We start from the raw sequence: 18,906 nt of genomic DNA, 5'->3' as shown, positions 1-18,906 counted from the left end.
TACACAAAGGAAACACTGACCTGTTAAAACTTGTGAGGAAACATTAATTTAGCAAATGACATCGCTGTAAAGTTTTTTAAATGTTTCAAACTTTTACCAGTGCAGCCAGCTCATGGTGGTGGCCATTATTTATTAATGTGATTTGCTTTCCAAGTTTGAACATGTTTTGTAAATTGAAACTCCATTAATTTATCATCCTGAATAGAGACACGCAGCTCCAAGGTTATCCTTGTCACATCTTTTATTTAATCGCAGGGTAAATTAATGGAAAACTATATAACACGGAGTATCTTCTTATCATAATGAGTACTGTGAATGTTTAATAATATAAAATGTTAAATAATATAATTTGTGATCTGAAATTTTATGAGCAAAAAAGACAAATTCACAAGATATAGATTCAGTGTTATTAGTTTTATTCAAAGGTCATTTCAATGTCAACTTTTAAAATGAGTAACCTAATAGGATATACTGTAGGACCCAACATTTCAACCAATTCTTTGAGCAAATGAAGAGTTTTCAAAAATTGCCATCTCGTAGGGCTATAGCTACAATTACGTCTTTCAGGAGTCATTCAAAGGCCAACCGCCATCAATTACCTCACACCAAGTCAAGTTCAAGCTAAAAAATCCAGTGAACTTATACACCTGTATTGGCCAAAAAAAAAAAAAAAACCTAGAAACTGATGCGGTTTGGTGACAGTTCAGCACAAGAGTGTGCTCAATGTGCTTATCAAAAACCAAATAATGAAGAAAGTAATAAAATATAAAAGGCTGACATAAATGGTGAGCATCTTTGTATCTCTTTCTCTGTACCACCAATAATAAAATTATTTTAACAATAATAGTAATGATCAATGACACAATAAAACAGTATAAAACAAAAATATCTTCATCAAGTTCCAACTAGTCAACTTTCTCTTTTAAGACTTGAAAGACTGAGAGCAGCAAACTGCACAGTGGGCTGAGTCTTTTAATGTTCATACAGGAGAAAATAGAAAAATTCAGTGTGAAGGTCTGTCCATCCATCCATCCATCCATCCATCCATCCATCCATCCATCCATCCAAGCATACATACAACAATGCACACTCACTCACTTCCATTTCTCTGCTTTCTCTTGTCCCGTTCTGTGATGCTCCTCGTTGACGCAACATTTCTGCAACCTCATAGCAACGTTTCTTTTCCGTTGCAGCTATGTTGCGAGAACATTCCTTCAAAACGTGCCGCAGGATCTTTTTTGAACTTCCCCAAGAACCTTCTGTCAGTATCATGATGCTTGTAAACACTATGTAGTGCCCATCCGAGTGAGTTCTCGTCTAATGGCTAAAGAAAAGAAAAAAAGATAGTGTTGAAACTGCACTAATCTCAAGGACCATGTATTCAGTTATGGCATTCATTTATCCTCACCATCAATGATTTCATCTTTGACTTTATGCAGTTCACGCACAACCTCCTCCAAGATCTCCTATTCAGAAAAAGAAAGGAAGAGTGATGACAGTTCTGATTCTGCTGAGCTCATGAGAAATCCCCGATTCTTAGCACTCAAACATACTGTTGCTGTTGCAACAAGTTTAAGTTTGGATCATTTATTTGGGTCCATTCTTCATGAAATGTTCATACACTATAAAGGGCACTTTTTACAAAAGTGTAAAAAAATTCTGGGAACTCTTGAATGATTATATTAAATAAATTTGTTTGTTTTTATTTAATATAATCATCATGCTTGTTTATATTAAAGGCTGCTAGTATTGTACTGGTCTTACTAAGCTCTGGTTGGAAATCTTGAACTGCCAAACAGAAAATAGTCCAATTCAACTTTTTTTGTTTTCAACCAATCACTTTCATTTACATTTTTTCCCTCAATTTTTGACATTTCTCGTCTGCGCTGAAGGCCTTGGTCTCAACGTTATGATTCTTCACTGGTTTATATAGTCAATTATTTTACACTATAATTTTACAATTATAGTATTTATAACTTACCTGTTTCATTCTGTCAAAGTCTCCTGACTCTGCATCACTGGTGCTGCCAATAGGTCTCACCCTGCATAATCAACAAAAGTGTCATTTTTCCACAATAAATAAAAGGAAATTTGATTCAGTAAAGCTCAGAGGCTAGGGTTACACTAGTATTTTCATTGTGACCTTGCATATCTGCTCATGCCAGGATGCATTAACTGCCAGCTGTGTACACACTACATATTTTAGCCACTGTGAAGTCTGATATGATTATCCACACACTGACGAGGACTGGCTCGCTTTGCTATCTGGGGAAAAAAAAATCGATCCATGATGAGTTCACAGTAAACAACTTTGTTGTTCTTCCATCCATATACATGGATGAGAACATTTGCTAGGACTTGGTGTCTCCTTTTGTAGAATGCAAAAGTTTGTGCACCCCTGACTAAGATACATATTTTGTTGATTTCTGAAGCAAAAGGAACACGATGCCTGCATAATACTATATATTTGATTAACTTAAAAAGTAGCACTTGTGGCCTTCTAGCTGTAAAGTCAGGAAATGGAAGTAGCATTGACCTCATCAGATTCATTAGAACAAGTTAAGCAGGTCAGGAATTATAAGAAACTGTCAGCTGATGACAATTCCAAAGTATAAAAAATTCTTTTCACTTCAAAAGTCATGAAAATACACTATATTGCCAAAAGCATTCGCTCGTCTGCCTTCACACGCATATGAACTTGAGTGACATCCTATTCTTCATTCATAGGGTTTAATATGATGTCAGCCCACCTTCTGCAGCTGTAACAGCTTCAACTTTTCTGGGAAGGCTTTCCACAAGGTTTAGGAGTGTGTTTATGGGAATCTTTGACCATTCTTCCAGAAGCGCATTAGTGAGGTCAGACACTGATGTTGGACAAGAAGGCCTGGCTCCTGAAAAACACCACCACACCGTAATCCCCCCTCCACCAAACTTTACACTTGGCACAGTGCAGTCAGACAAGTACTGTTCTCCTGGCAACCTCCAAACCCAGACTCGTCCATCGGATTGCCAGACAGAGAAGAGTGATTCGTCACTCCAGACAACACGTCTCCAGTGGCGGTGCTTCACACCACTGTATTCAACGCTTTGCATTGCGCTTGGTGATGTAAGGTTGGGATGCAGCTGCTCAGCCATGGAAACCCATTCCATGAAACTCTACACACTGTTCTTGAACTCATCTGAAGGCCACATGAAGTTTGGAGGTCTGTCGTGATGGACTCTGCAGAAAGTTTACATGCCTCAGCATCCGCAGACCACGCTCTGTCATTTTACATGGCTGAGTTGCTGTCATTCCCAATCGCTTCCATTTTGTTATAATACCACTGACAGTTGACTGTGAAATATTTAGTAGGGAGGAAATGTCATAACTGGATTTGTTGCACACGTGGCATCCTATCACAGGACCACGCTGGAATTCACTGAGCTCCTGAGAGCGACCCATTCTTTCACAAATGTTTGTAGAAGCAGTCTGCATGCCAAGGTGCTTGGTTTATGCACCTGTGGCCATGGACGTGATTGGAACACCTGAATTCAGTGATTTGGATGGGTCACTGAATACTTTTGGCAATATAGTTTATGTAAAGACAGGAGTGTCCAAACTTTTGCATACAACAGTAGCACTGTGTGGACTAAACTACAACATAGTTACTTAAAGAAGCCTAATTTCAACAGAACTTTCATGGCAAAGGAAAACAAAAGACTTTAAAGCACTGTTTAGAAATGTTTTTTAGACCATGTGCCATTTTTCATCATCATACAGGAAAAATAAATCCAATCTTCTATCTGACCACAGATTTGCATACAAGTGTCATCCAGAGTCACAATTTAATGTAAGCGTTGACATTTCATTTACACAAAGATTTGTGTAAAAGACACTTTATAAGTAGCTTTATTTCAATTAAAATGTATTTCCAGAACTGCACAGTTATGCGTTTTGTGATTATGCAATAATGGTGTCAAAATATAATGTATGCATTTATACCTCATAATAAGGTATTTGAAACTGCATTATCGAGAGAAAATACATTCAATCTGATTGCATTTGCTTTTTCATACATTTCCACTGGTCACTCATCCCATCAGGGTGGGGCCAATAGCACTGCCTTATTAGAAAGTGCAAATGCATATAATATTATTTTATGCATATAAAATTACCATTTTGACATCTTTGCAATGTTATTATGTGAAGCATAAATATAAATTTCTGGAAATTTACATTTACATAAAGTTACTTGTAAAGCATCTCTGTGTGAATGAAGTGTCAATATTAGTATGGGGGCAAAAGGAAAATTAAAATGGCAATATTGGATTTTCAATTTGAGGCCAAATTTGCATTGTTGCTGTCTAAAAAAATGGAAAAATATCTCAAACTATTCACAGTAACAAACATCTCCTACAAAGTTACTGTTTTGGAGATGCTTGTTTTTCTTTGGACAACATTGATATACTGTATGTTAGAAATTTTCATTTTAACATTGCTACTGATTTGCTTCCATCACTACTCGCTCTACCAAGCTTTTTATTTGATTTCCAGCAGGGGTTTAGAGCATACAGTGACAGTTCATCAATATTTACACACACTATCAGCATCCTCAGTTGTACAGCTTCCATGCAAACCCACAGCCTAAAATTCTGCAGTGCCAAAGGCAGATAAGAGCTAGCTTTGTTCATTCCTTTCCAGCCTCCTGCTGATTAGGTTTTATTTTCTAAAGCAGGCCATTGATAAGATCCGGCAGTAGTTACTGATGCATGTGGACAAACAATTACATGGCTAGCTTTGGGATGTGCCTATTTATTCATACAAGCATAAAGCTGAAGCCTGAGACAGAATCAGCCATTCTTTCTGGAAATGGAGGTATTCTTGTATGTTGAAGAGAAAACGAATGACTCTCAGAGGGACATGAGAACAAACTAATTAATGTGGAACAGTATCATTTCTATCCATACTTTAACACTGACCTTGACCCAGCAGAGGATTTATCTGAAGAGTTTGCTCGTTCCCATGGCTTCTTCACAGCATCTGTGAAGAAAATTCCAGTCAGTTGCAAACTTTTCACCAATGTGATTGTAGTTTAAGGGATGACATGTACTAATGGAAAACATATAAGGTGAACCAACACATCAGGTGGTAGGCTTCCTTTTATCTTCAATGAAGCTTCAGTTTTAGTAGGAATTATGTTTTGGATGCTCTGAAGTAATTCTAGCTGGAAGCTCAAATATTTGCAGAGATGCTCAATCACCATTTCACCGTAATGTAAGAAAAAACACTAATCATTAGGCCAAACTACCTTCTTCCAGTGCACTTTCACTTCATTTTTGTGGTCAGTACTCTAGACTGTCAGCGCTGGCTTAGGTTACAAGTGGAAGTTAATGATGCACAGCCTAAATCGGGGAGGCTTACACTGAAGTCTGTGGTATCGTTTAGATTGTTATTCATTATTTTTGAACAACTGTTCTGCTTAAGGGCCAACCCAAACCAGCAAATTTCAACATTCATGTTTCTGGAGCTTTATACCCATCTTCTCTCACAGGTTCTTAAATGTCCTATTTTGTTTTATAACAGTACTGCCTTTGTAGCCACTTTATATATTTCCATGTGGTCTTTCTTAAATTTTTTCCATCTAGCCAAACAGATACAATACTACATTTTCAGATAGGGTTCGATTCCCTGGCTGGGTAACCAGGGTTCTTTCTGTTCGGTACGGTTAGTTCAAGTGAATTCAACTCCATTGTTTGCAGTTATTACCTACAGAAAATCTAATAAATATATCACATTTCAGACTGCTTTGATTTCATGCTCCTTTTTAAATGCATTCTTCCTCAAGCTTCTCTACATGAGATGACCTAATGGGAACTCTGCACAGTTCTAAGCTCTGATAATGGCATTTTGTATTTACCAGAAAATACTGAAACAAGATAAGGGCTGAGTCTCATCCCACAGCATTCCCATAATGCAAGCTTTATGAAACTCAGTGGTGCTCTCTCACCATCCACTGAGCGCTCTCGTCAAGATGTTCCTTAAAATCTGCGAACTTATCATAAATGTGTCAAAGCCTCTCTCTTAGAGGCCACTGGTGGATGTAGAATAGAGTTAGAACAGAGAACTAAGTTCTGCTGACCTGAACCACGTGAGGCAGGAGAGCCGTTGGACTCTTCCTACGAGAAAAGCACATAGAAAAATTCACACATAAACTCAGCAGTGCAGGCAAAGAAAGAAGTGTGAGAATGAAATGAAAAGCTGATTTAAGCACATACATTTTGACCTTCTTCTGGCTTCTCTGAAGCTTTCCTCCTGAAGGCAAGAGACAACATATGAAAACATCTCTCTGACTGAAACACAATACTGTTCATCAGGTAAGGACAAGGGGTTTGAATCTCTTCTATGCATCATGACAACTCAGATTTAATAAAATTCTACTGGATTTAATTTTTTTGTTACACAGTAGTGAAATATAAACAATACAACAAAGTTTTCCATGATGGCCTTTTTATGAAATAATTGACTATAATTTATTCCAATCTTCTAAAATCAGTGCAGTTCAGTCATTGCCTTTGTGCAGTATATAGCCATATTATGTCATATAAAAACTGGCTCACTCTAACAGGAATCTCTACTCATCTGTGAGTTCTCGTCGTATGAGGTGACACAGGCCAAACCCGAGGTGGAATAGGTTTACCACACAAAAGAAATACGTCACCTAGGCACATCTTCAGACCAAAATATATCCATACGTGCTGCTGAGGAGCTGAAATGCAGCTAGCAACAGTTGCTAAACAGTGACTGGAGGGCTAATGAAAGTGTGGAGATGGATCTGATTGGCTCAGACCAGTCTAGTTGTAGCATGGCACACAGCATTTGTGCAGTATGCAATATACAGTAAAAAGTATGTATGAACCCAGCCTTACTCATTCATGAATACAGGGAAGATTAAAGAATAGACCAATCAAATGACACAAAAGTGAGTTGATCTTAATAAAATGAAGCTTAAAATGCCCATATTCATTGTTAAGACAATAATTAAAGAATTGAAGAAGATTAAAACAACCGAAGCTATACTGAACCCCTGCACAGGAGAGGACATGTTTATTTTACTTTGGTAGCATTTTGGGGTCACAACCTCCAAAACTTGATTGTACTTGCCTGAAAACAATGTATTTGGAAGGTGTGCCAAAAAGCCTTTTCTTTCACACACATGGTTCGCCAAACTTTCCTGGACAGTTCCTATGAGAACTATCTACTGGGAATGTCTACTGGGAATGTCGTCGTATCTGAGCTTTCTGGCCACAAGCAATTGAGATGGGTCAAAAGATGGATGGATATACAGAAAAAAAATGTAATTTTCACTGACAAGTATTGAGGAAGATCTATGAGGTTTTGGGGCTATTTTTTCTCCTAAGGCCCCGGAAACCCTATTAAGACACATGGCATTATCAATTTTAGATCCAAGCGCACATCCAAATCCTCACAAAAGTGGTTCTATGACCACATAATCAGGCTTTGGGGTGAGCAAAAGAGGAGGATCCAAAAAAGAATACATAGGGATCCTGGAAGTTCTGAAAAAACCCTGTATTGGAGAGTGGTCTCAGATTCCTGCTGTCTCCATCTAATCAAGCATTGTAGGAGACACACTACAGTTATGGCTCAAGACTCACTGCTATTATGTTGGCGAAGGAAAGTTACACCAAGTAATAATAAATGCAGGGGTGCTGATAATTGTGATGTGTGGTTTTGTTTTAAAAAATATAAGGCTTATTGTTTTCTCATAGTTCTTACTTTTTTAGTGTTACATTAGCTAATCAACCACAAACATTTTTTCGAGATCTTTTTAACCCATTTTTACCAAGAATGCCAATAATTGTACATACATTTAAAAAAGGAAACTAAAGGTAATGGACTCAGTCTGACCTTCGCGCTAGCAGGGCGTTCATTTCCTGCATGAGCCCCTCTCCTCCTCCTCCGCTGCCTCCGCTGGAGCGGTTGGCATCGTTCTTGGCACTGCTTTCCTCAGGCTGCAAGGTTCAAACAGGGAGTCAGTTTACACCAGAGGAGGGCAATATAATGTTACCTGTCTGTATATTGACAGAAACTGTGGTACGTTCACATGCATAACACAGTGGACATGCCCTGTAAGAGTGCAAACAATACTAAAAGTCACATCTACTGATAAAGCATATTTAATATGGTTAATAATTTACCAATCCAAGTTATTGTTTATTAGATATCTCTGGTATCACCTCTCTGTTGTACTTATATATAACTAATTTGTTAAATTCTTGAAATTTCTTTTATAATAGCAAATATACATATAGTCCACAATAATATTCTAATGGTGCCACTCCTTTCTCTGCTCTTATGACATATTTAAAAGCTGTTTTACAACTTCTCAAGCCTCTAGACCTGAACTTAATTCCTTGTATCTGATAAAACAAGCCCAAACCTTCAACTAATGCAGGATTTTCTAACCAGACCAAGCAAGTGACTTGGGGTCACTCACCCGTTGAACTTTGCGGAGTTTGGCCCCAGCCAGAGCCGCAGCCAGGCCTGAGGGTGCAGGAACACCGCTACCTGGGAGAGGGGGTGGGATAGGAGGAGGCGCAGCGGCCGGAGGAGGAGGTCCAGGAGGAGGAGGAGGAGCTGGAGGACCAGCCAAAGGTGCAACAGCAGGGGGATGAAGAGGGGGAGTAGAGGAGAGCATAGAGGGATGTCCTGGAGGAAGAGGGGGACCTGCTGGAGAAGAAGAGATGTCGAGTGTGGAACCATAACATGAAAAAAAAAGACTGATGTAGCATTAAAACATTGTTAAAGTTTCAAAATAGATCATTTACTCCACTGTCTATAAGGTGCATATGTGGAAACTGGAAGCTGCAAGAACAGCCTATTCTGAAGTTATAACAAGTGATAACAGATATTTGCAACCTCTTCAGCTTGCAAAGCCCCACCCACTCACGCTGAAGTTATAAGGAGTGTTTGCTTCTTGAATGAGGCACAATACAGGGCAGGCAATCAGAACAGAGCTCATTTACATTTCAGTGTTAAAGGCACAATAACAGAAACAGCCTGTTTAACAACAGGATAAAAAGAGGATGGAAAACGGTCATATACAAATGTTTTTGGTACATAAACCCACACAAACATTACAAGTGGACCTAGGGGAAAAATCTAAATACTGTCTATTAAAAACAGACATATTAATTTAGCATATGTACTCTTTTTCCAAGACATTTGGCTTTGCTTTCATTCTCCCAGTGTCTTCTTTTTTGAAAACCAAAGTATGGTTACATTATAGTTTTATTGAAATCACATTTGTTTGAGATTACTTTCCAACTTAAGGGGCCTTGAGGCAAGCTTGTGATGATTTACGTATGCAGTTTACACAGTGCTAACTGATTGACGCAAGCCTTTATTACTTGTTATCTACATTAGCATCATAGCTCCAGTGCAAAACTAAACAAACAAACTTCAGACACCAAACATGTCTTGGTAGATCAGATACTTTTGGGGGCACACTGTGTAACTGTGATTTTTGATGAGATATTTCTTTGATGAAGAGCTTGAATGCAATGGATTCAGAGCATACATTTGAAAAAACATCCAAAAGACCAGCAAACACAACAGCTGAGTCTGACAGACCATCTTATAAAATCACGCATCTTTTCAAATGTTTTAGGAGTAAATTAGCACTTCTTCATATTGTATTGCATATATGGGGGCAGTCTGACAACAGTTCCTCATGAAAAGGACTTGGTCTCTAGGATGGCGGAAGGTTAACAACCCACTGAAGACCCATCACACTAATTAACAGCATATAATGCAGATGAACTGGTATTTCCAACAGGGACCCAGTACAACGACTGTATTGTTTCAGACACATTCTTCATGCAGCGTGTAAAATCTGTGTGTGTCATCAGTCCTGCCTGACGCAACAGCTGTGTTCAGTGTGTGCATGCAGAAGGCCTGTTGAGGCCACACTTAAACAGTAAACAGTAGCGCAGCACAATAAATATCAAATCAAGGAGACTGGATTCTGAGGGGCTCCCCTTATTGCAATATATTCCAACAGAATTAATAGAATATACTGTGATCTATTTTCAATTATATAACATTTTTGTATGGGCATCAGTTCAAAAGACAAAATCAAAAGATCAAAGTGATGAAAAATCCAAAAAGGCCCTTCTTATACATGCTGAAACATCTTTAAGTCCCCATATTGTGAAAAAAACAAAACATTTTGTAATAAAGGAGTTTGACTGTTGTATGCAAACACTGTTATGCACTAGTCCCTCCACAGCCCAAATACTGACATTAAGAGGCAAAAATGTCCTGTTTCAAATTAATTAATTCTGTTGCATCATGGAAACCAACACTCTACCAGCATGAAATTAAACCATTGTGAACTGTGGCTGTCAAAACAGAGTTGGTTTAGAGAGAAATCTTTAATGTTGAGCAGCTTCACATTATTGTTCTGTTTAATTTTATTGCCGTGTGTTTGTGCACTGCATTGCAAGAGCATGGAGAACGGAAACACAAAGGCTGAGGAAAAGTCCATTTATCGGTGCATCTTCTGTCTGCTTACCATGTAATATCATTGTTCTATTTTCTTTAAACGACAAAGGTACATGATTTCCTCATTGGGAAACCGAAACCTGCTGCCTTCTGTCATGTTTCAAGGCTACCATGGACAAAAATGATACGACTTTATTTTTGTTTGCATTTACATTATATATTCAGCAAATGTAATTCATAGTAACTGATCACATTTCTTCTTTACCAGCAAAAAAGGTTACCAAGCAAAAAAGTTGAAGCAAGCTCACAAACCTTTATGCAAAGTTTGCTCATTCTATTTGACATTTGCCATTTCCATCAAGTCTGTTTACAACCCCAATTCCAATGAAATTGGGATGTTGTGTAAAACATAAATAAAAACAAAATACGATGATTTGCAAATCCTTTTCAACGTATATTCCATTGAATACACTACAAAGACAAGATATTTAATGTTCAAAAGGATAAACTTGATTGTTTTTTGCAAATATTCACTCATTTTGAATTTGATGCCTGCAACACGTTCCAAAGAAGAAAAGGGAGAGGGGCAACAAAAGACTGGGAAAGTTGAGGAATGCTCAAAAAACACCTGTTTGGAACATTCCACAGGTGAACAGGTTAATTGGAAACAGGTGAGTGACATGACTGGGTATAAAGGGAGCATCCCTGAAAGGCTCAGTCGTTCACAAGCAAGATTGAATGCCCGTGACCTTCGATCCCTCAGGCGGCACTGCAATAAAAACCGACATCATTCTGTAACGGATATTACCACATAGGCTCAGGAACACTTCAGAAATCCACTGTCAGTGAACACAGTTTGTCGCTCCATTTACAAGTGCAAGTTAAAACTCTGCCATGCAAAGCTAAAGCCATATATCAACAACACCCAGAAACACCGCCGGCTTCTCTGGGATGGACTCTCTGGGATCTGAGATGGACTGACGCAAAGTGGAAAAGTGTCCTGTGGTCTGACGAGTTCACATTTCAAATTGTTTTTGGAAATCATGGACGTCGTGTCCTCCGGGCCAAAGAGGAAAATGACTGTCCGGATTGTTATCAGTGCAAAGTTCAAAAGCCAGCATCTCTGATGGTGTGGGGGTGTGTTAGTGCCCATGGCATGGGTAACTTGCACATCTGTGAAGGAGCAACATATGCTGCCATCCAAGCAACGTCTTTTTCAGGGACGTCCCTGCTTATTTCAGCAAGACAATTCCAAGCCACATTCTGCACGTGTTACAACAGTGTGGCTTCATAGTAAAAGAGTGCGGGTACTAGACTGGCCTGCCTGCAGTCCAGACCTGTCTCCCATTGAAAATGTGTGGCGCATTATGAAGCACAAAATATGACAACAGACCCCGGACTGTTGAGCAACTGAAGTTGTACATCAAGCAAGAATGGGAAAGAATTCCACCTTCAAAGCTTCAACAATTAGTGTCCTCAGTTCCCAAACGCTTACTGAGTGTTGTTAAAAGGAAAGGTGATATAACACAGTGGTAAACATGCTCCTGTCCCAACTTCTTTGGAACGTGTTGCAGGCATCAAATTCAAAATGAGTGAATATTTGCAAAAAACAATAAAGTTTATCCGTCTGAACATTAAATATCTTGTCTTTGTAGTGTATTCAATGGAATATAGGTTGAAAAGAATTTGCAAATCATTGTATTCTGTTTTTATTCAGCCCTGCGATGGACTGGCGACCTGTCCAGGGTGTTTCCTGCCTTCCGCCCGAAGACTGCTGGGATAGGCTCCAGCATCCCCCCGCGACCCTGACGGAGAAGCGGCTTAGAAAATGGATGGATGGATGGATGGATGTATTCTGTTTTTCTTTATGTTTTACACAACGTCCCAACTTCATTGGAATTGGGGTTGTATATACTATAATGTGAAATACATTTTTAGCTGGAGCGCATCTGATTTGTGATAAGAACTGTGAGGAAAGGTTATATGATATGTCACCAAACTGATTTTGTATATGCTCTGTAGCCACTAGCCAGAAAGGTTTGGCATGGCAATTGCTTAACATCAGTAAAACCGTGGCCACTATGGTCAGCTCTAGTCCAGAAAGGCCATTAACCAAAAGTTGCTGCTGGTGTGAACGCAGGGTAAGGGATAATGGTCAGGAAATGTAAATGTAAATATGAATTGTTTTTAAATGAAGCATATGAAAATATAAGTATGAAACATGACAGTTTTCAGAACACAAACCCAAACAAACCCATAAGTAAACCGCAGGGGAAAAAAACAAAATGTAGAGCACGTCCCCATTAATTATCTTCACCTACTACTACCAGTTGGGTGAAGTCTGATACTTACTGGTAGCCAAAGAGACAGGAGGGGGTGTCGAGGGCCCCTCTGACACAGAGGTATAAGAGGGAGGCGTGGTGTCAGTGGGGGGCGTGGCCAGATACTGTGGCTGTTGGTGGAAGGAGGAGGAGTACTGCAGCTGGTGGGCGTGGCCTTGAACTTGACCAATGTGGGAAGGCAGGGAGACAGCCTCAGAGTAGGCGGGATAGGAGGGCTCTGGATGATAGCAGTAGGGGTGAGGGGGAGGAGCCCCAGATGAGGAAGTGGTCTGAGCCTGTGGAGGTAGAGCCTGGAAGGGGTAGCAGTCCTCCGGCTGGCTGGAGGGATGCTGCTGTGGAAGGGGGGTGGGGTCAATGTGGGCAGGTGCTTTGGGGCGGACGTTGTTGACAGGTGGCAAAGGGAGGGCCACGGGTAAGACGGGCTGCTTAAGGGGCATGGGCATGACTACAGGGGGCGATGAGGTGGGCAACGGGGCATACATGTGGGCAGAGGACCATGTGCCATGTTTGGGTTCTGACTGACGGGAGGAGGTCGGGGGAGAGAGGGGGATCTGCCGCACATTGCGAGCCGGCACAGGAGTGCCCCCTGGCTGCACAGGGGAAAAGGCAGAGGCCAGGGAGGTGGAGAGCTGTGAAAGCTGCTGAGCCTTTTTCTGAGCAGAGGAGTCCACTGTGCGATAGCTGCTCTCACGCTCTTGAGAGGGAAAGGAGGAGCTAGAGGAAGGAGGGGAGGGGTTGAGGCGAGTGTAGGAAGTGGGGAGAGTGTTGGTGCGGTACTGCCTGTACTCTGCCGGCGGGGGATCAGACTGAGAGGCAGACACTTTAAACTGAAGGGTGGAGACTGACAACAGTGAGAGAGAGAAAGAAAGGGGAGGGATGGAAACAAGCATAAAAGTGACAGTGAGGAAAATCAAAAAAGAGAAACTGAAATTCTGTCATGAAAAAAAAAGATATGAAATGCGAGCAAAGATGTGCCACATGCATGGGGTTAATTTGTGCCAAAAAGTAAGTGATATATTAAGCATTACAAGGTAAAAATACATGTTGCAAATACAAATATTAAGAATTATATCACTTTTCAAGAGGCAGGAGGCCATTCTATGACGATTTGGAGTCATCTGATCCTGATTTTTTTTTGAAAGGTGGATGCTTCCACTGTATGTCTGATATTTAAATAAATCTCTTATCTCTCATGTTAAATATCTCATCTAAACTAATAAGATGCACGCTACCCTGCATTGTCCTAATATAATTTGAAGTGTACTAGGATCAGTTGTAGATGTAGACATAACATTTGTTTTTATAGATGTAAAGTTAATAGTTTTCACTGAAGGCTGGCAGTTTAATTAAGCAATCTACCTGAATAGCTAGCTGAATATGAAGAAAAGGGGCTCCAGGGCTCTTATTCACTCTCTGAAATGTGTAGAAAACAGCTTTATGTTTCCAGGCCCATATGTCCTCTTAGGCACTGTTAGCCCTGTTTATCCTTCTGTTAGACAAAGCCTTATATTCCCAAGACCCTATGTTCCCTCATTATAATTTTCTTAGAAACAACTCTGTTTCCATGACCCCATGTTTCCACACCATGTTTCCTCAACATGATAGTAAGACATCCCTCTGATGTACTTATATAAAACTTAAAACGTATATATTCTGATATTAATTGTTCAGTAAATATCAGAAATTGTATTTTTGTAAATGTGGCTTCCAATTGGATTCCCTTATTAAAACATACTCTGGTTGTACATTTCAGTGAGCAAGAATTAGAATCTGTTCAATGAGAAGCAGCATTTAAATGTCTTTGCTCAGTATTTTATTTGACTTCCACAATATTAATGGCATTGCAAAACAGCAAGACAACACACACACACACACACACACACACACACACACACACACACACACACACACACATACATCCATCAGGCATAATATTACGACCAGTTCCTTATTTCTACACTCACTGCCCATTTTATCAGCTCCACTTACTATATAGGTGCACTTTCTTTGCATACTTTGTTAGCCCCCTTTTACCCTGTTCTTCAGTAGTCAGGACCCTTACAGATCAGGTACTAAGGTACTAGGTGGTGGATTATTCTCAGCACTGAATAACCTCCACCACATCATTGTAACTGCGGTGCTGAGAATGATCCACCACCCAAATAGTACCTGCTTTCTGAGAGTGCACGAGGGACCACTGAAGAACAGGGTAAAAGAGAGCTAACAATGTATGCAGAGAAACAGATGGACTACAGTCTGTAATTGTAGAACTACAAAGTGCACCTATATAATAAGTGGAGCTGATAAAATGGACAATAAGCAGAAACAAGGAGGTGGTCATAATGTTATGCCTGATCTGTGTGTATATATAAATATGATTGTCACTCTGGTTTCTAAGGCCTAGGCTGTATGACCATAACCATGGCATTTACGGCATTTGGCAGACACTCTTATCCAGAGTGACTTACAATTTGTATTTATTTATACATACACAGGTAGGCGAAGGTGGTCTAAGGAGTCTTGCCCAAGGACTCTTATTGGTATAGGGTAGGGTGCCTGCCCTAGTGGGGGATTGAACCCCGGTCTACAGTGTACAAGGCAGAGGTGTTAACCACTACACTATCCCAACATATGGCCATGACCCTAGGAACCTTTCATAAGTTTCCTCAATGTAATATTTAGATATGATGTATCATATATAACAATCTGAGAGCCTGTAAGGACCTGATGATTTGATTCACTGCTCTATTACAGAAAAAGAGAAGTTCCATAACTAACAACTATATTGTTCACATTTCTTTAAATGTAAATTATTAAATGTGTATGCTGGGTGTGGACAAAGGTCAGAAGACCTGTCACTCTAATATCAGCTGATGAATACGCATTAAAGGCGAACCCCACATATAAATGTGTCAAAACTAAGAAGAAAAAGACTGTTAGTGGTAAAGTTTGATTTCATTGTTAATATCTGCATTTGCAACATGTATTCTTATGTTTTCATACTCAAAGGTTTGCTCACAGACTTTATTATTTCACACCTTTGGTACAAAATGAACTCCACACACATGTGTATGTGACATGTATTATTTTCCAGCTAGCAGACTGAACTCGCACAAGAATGTGTATGGAATTATGGGACAGGTCTGTCTGAGCTGGACTGATACATGAATTAACATGAGCAGAGAGAGAGAGAGAGAGAGAGAGAGAGAGAGCAGAGTGTGAGTGAGTGAGTGAGTGAGTGAGTGAGTGAGTGAGTGAGTGAGTGAGTGAGTGAGTGAGTGACTGATGGTCTGAAGACCTTTGGGCCAGGGGACTGAATTCTGTCTGTGTGAGTTTGCCGTGTTGTGGCTCTTCCACATGTCTGCAGGGTTCACTCCTGGTGCTGATAGAAAGTGGCTACACGACTGTGTTCCTGTGTGTTTGTGCGTATGAAGCGTTTACCTGCTGAGCCAGATGTTCGTCGCTCCCGTTCCAGCTGCATCTGATGCTGCTCCATCATCTGCCTACAGAGAAAACGACAAGAAATGTTACAAAAGGCGTATGAACCACACAGCCTATTTACACAATGTCCTTTCATGCATCTTATATTTGGATAATGTAAAGAAACATACACAAAAAAAGATAAAACATGATAAATAATATACTGTAATTATACATCTACATATATTTTTCCACCTTGAGATCTCATTATACATTCTCTTGTTTTTTCTTTATTTCTTTATTTTTATTACTAGCTTCCTAGTGTCCTGCTTATTATATGAAATATCTGTAAATGAAGCTGTACAGAATTAACATATTAGAATTATTTTATGCAGCTATTAATAAACTGAAACCATATTATTGAAAACAAAAACTCAAACTAAAACCTACTGAGTGGTAATATTACTGCTACTTGGTTCATCGTTCTTCATGCTTTTAGTACTTTTAGACACATCATTGCTTTTGTACCTTGACAACACACTGTGTTTTTACTGACACATATATTTTTTAAATAGAGCAGGAAAATGACTTTTTTTAAATGTCCACCTGAGCACTGGACAGCATTCTAGTATTTTTTTTTTCATGATCAACTACACAAAATGCATGACGTTTAAAGAGGTTGGGTTCTCATCCTTCATCTAGTAGTAGCCCAAGAATCATAACTGCTCCAAAGTCCAGTCATCTTGAAAGTGGAATTTCACAGATTTTCTAAATATTCTGCATAATTCAATTAATGAGATGTAAAAAAAAAAGTAATTGAGTGGTTTAATGTGAGACGATTGATAGCAGAAACACACTGATTCAGAGTCATTAATAGTGGTGGTGACAGAAACCAGAAGTTGCAATGTCATCAATGTAAATACAACCAATTTATTTATTATCCAAAACCACCTACAAGAGAACCCACAGGTGTCTTCTGAGATTTTCTATGTAATGTTGATAATGTAAACTAGTGGTTAATCTGAGAAACATACGTTTTCTTAAGGAATGCTTTGCCTCTCAACACCAGGCATGTACCTCTACACCATCAACGAATTTATCTCAATACAACTGTACATAAGACATCACCATCATACCTCTGGTTCCTATCACTAGTACCATAACAATTTTGACTTGGTAAGTTCTTCTAGAATGGAACAATTCTCCCCAAACCACTCACAATGACTTTGTTGACATCTTAATGATTTAATTATCAGTGGAACTTCCCTTTAATACACATAGACATTTCAATGAAAACCTCCACAGACAGATTCTCATGCTTAAGTTGGCTGGCTAAGTCTGGTCACCCTTCTAGCTTTACAACAGCAACGGAGGAGTCTGACTGCAGTCTCTATAACCTGAGGTGTTCTTCCAACGCAATAATCAGTAACAGAGTTCACAGATTTGTGTGTACGCTTTTGTGTGCATATGCTGGTGAGTGCATACTTTTTACAGTCATGCTCAGCAGATTGCAAAACATTTGGCTGAGCTGATGTTTCAAGCCTCAATGATTCTCTAGCGCAATACCTCCTTTAACCACGAGAGGGCAAGTGGTGATCTGCAGACTGCCATGGGAGGAGGCCTATATTCCTAAGACTTACAGCAGACTAACAAATGATACTTCATTGCTAAATGATGACAGGAGCTTTTACTTACATGAGCTGAATCAAATCAGTATCAAATCATAAGTGATTGATGCAGAGATTCAATTTAATTTTATTTGCGTAGTGCTTTTTAGAACAGGCACTGTCACAAAGCAGCTTTACAGACATCCAGGACCAGACCCCTACTGAGCAAGCCAATGTTAACAGTAACAGGAATGTTGACAGGATTAAAACTCAGATGGGGACCTTTTTTCCTCTGGTTGACAGTGGATGGATTCATTTTGACCTATCGTTTTCTGAGTACCAGTTCTTTGGCCACAAAGTAAAGCCAGGAGAAGTCTGAGCCAAGCTCAGACATTTTGCCATGAGATGTAGGTGTCTGCAGGCTGTGTTAATCTGCAGTAATTAAAGAGAGATATATGGGGAGAGTGGTGACCTAAGCCTGACCGATGAACCAGACAGGGTCTGAATCGAAGCCAAAGGGAACATTATTGAAGACGGTTACATAGCATGAGACCTTCTGCTCACCTCCTCTGGGCATCTGTGTCGTCTGTCACCGGTCCATTCTGCCGATGGCCTGCTGGACCTGGAGGAGAAGACAAGGAAAAGTTCAGTCGGTCTCTTCTCTCAGTCGTGTTGAGCACTTTGCTGTTTTTTTGTGTCCATGTGTAAATACAGTACTGTGCAAAAGTCTTAGGCAGCTAATCAAATTGTTTAACACAGTAATGTGTTTTTGCCAATGAAAATACTGTAAACCATTATAATGTATACAAGTAAACATACAATACAATTAATTTTGTCTTTAAAAAAGTAGTTGAGATATTGTCAGTACTTGCAAAACACTGACCAACTGCATGTTTCATTGTAAAGCAAGCAAAATAAGTCCAGATTTACTGTAATACAATACGCCAAATATATATAATAAAAATGTAGCACTATTGGTTCTTTTTTCTGTTCTAACTCATCAGATGTCTGAAAAAATAAATATCGTGACATA

General features: G+C 39.5%; 1 protein-coding gene across 6 annotated transcripts in view; it reads right to left on the bottom strand.

The window, feature by feature from the left end:
• Positions 1 to 395: 395 nt before the first annotated feature.
• Positions 396 to 18,906, bottom strand: part of evla (Enah/Vasp-like a) — a 71,168-nt gene continuing 52,657 nt past the window's right edge. For 3 of the 6 annotated variants that reach the window (XM_017694404.2, XM_017694402.2, XM_017694403.2), the window contains exons 4-14: positions 18,438 to 18,495; positions 16,288 to 16,349; positions 12,857 to 13,687; positions 8,496 to 8,728; positions 7,907 to 8,010; positions 6,256 to 6,292; positions 6,120 to 6,156; positions 4,960 to 5,020; positions 1,982 to 2,042; positions 1,409 to 1,466; positions 396 to 1,324 (exon numbers count right to left, since the gene is read on the bottom strand). In XM_017694404.2, the coding sequence (XP_017549893.1) occupies positions 1,287 to 1,324; positions 1,409 to 1,466; positions 1,982 to 2,042; positions 4,960 to 5,020; positions 6,120 to 6,156; positions 6,256 to 6,292; positions 7,907 to 8,010; positions 8,496 to 8,728; positions 12,857 to 13,687; positions 16,288 to 16,349; positions 18,438 to 18,495 (1,580 nt within the window). In that variant the 3' untranslated portion in view covers positions 396 to 1,286. The remainder of the gene's footprint in view (positions 1,325 to 1,408; positions 1,467 to 1,981; positions 2,043 to 4,959; positions 5,021 to 6,119; positions 6,157 to 6,255; positions 6,293 to 7,906; positions 8,011 to 8,495; positions 8,729 to 12,856; positions 13,688 to 16,287; positions 16,350 to 18,437; positions 18,496 to 18,906) is intronic. The other 3 variants (XM_037542063.1, XM_037542064.1, XM_037542065.1) reach the window with 3 other exon arrangements.

The sequence above is a fragment of the Pygocentrus nattereri genome, chromosome 10, assembly GCF_015220715.1.
Source record: "Pygocentrus nattereri isolate fPygNat1 chromosome 10, fPygNat1.pri, whole genome shotgun sequence".
Lineage (NCBI taxonomy): Eukaryota > Metazoa > Chordata > Actinopteri > Characiformes > Serrasalmidae > Pygocentrus > Pygocentrus nattereri.
This window is presented reverse-complemented; position numbering and strand designations above follow the sequence as displayed.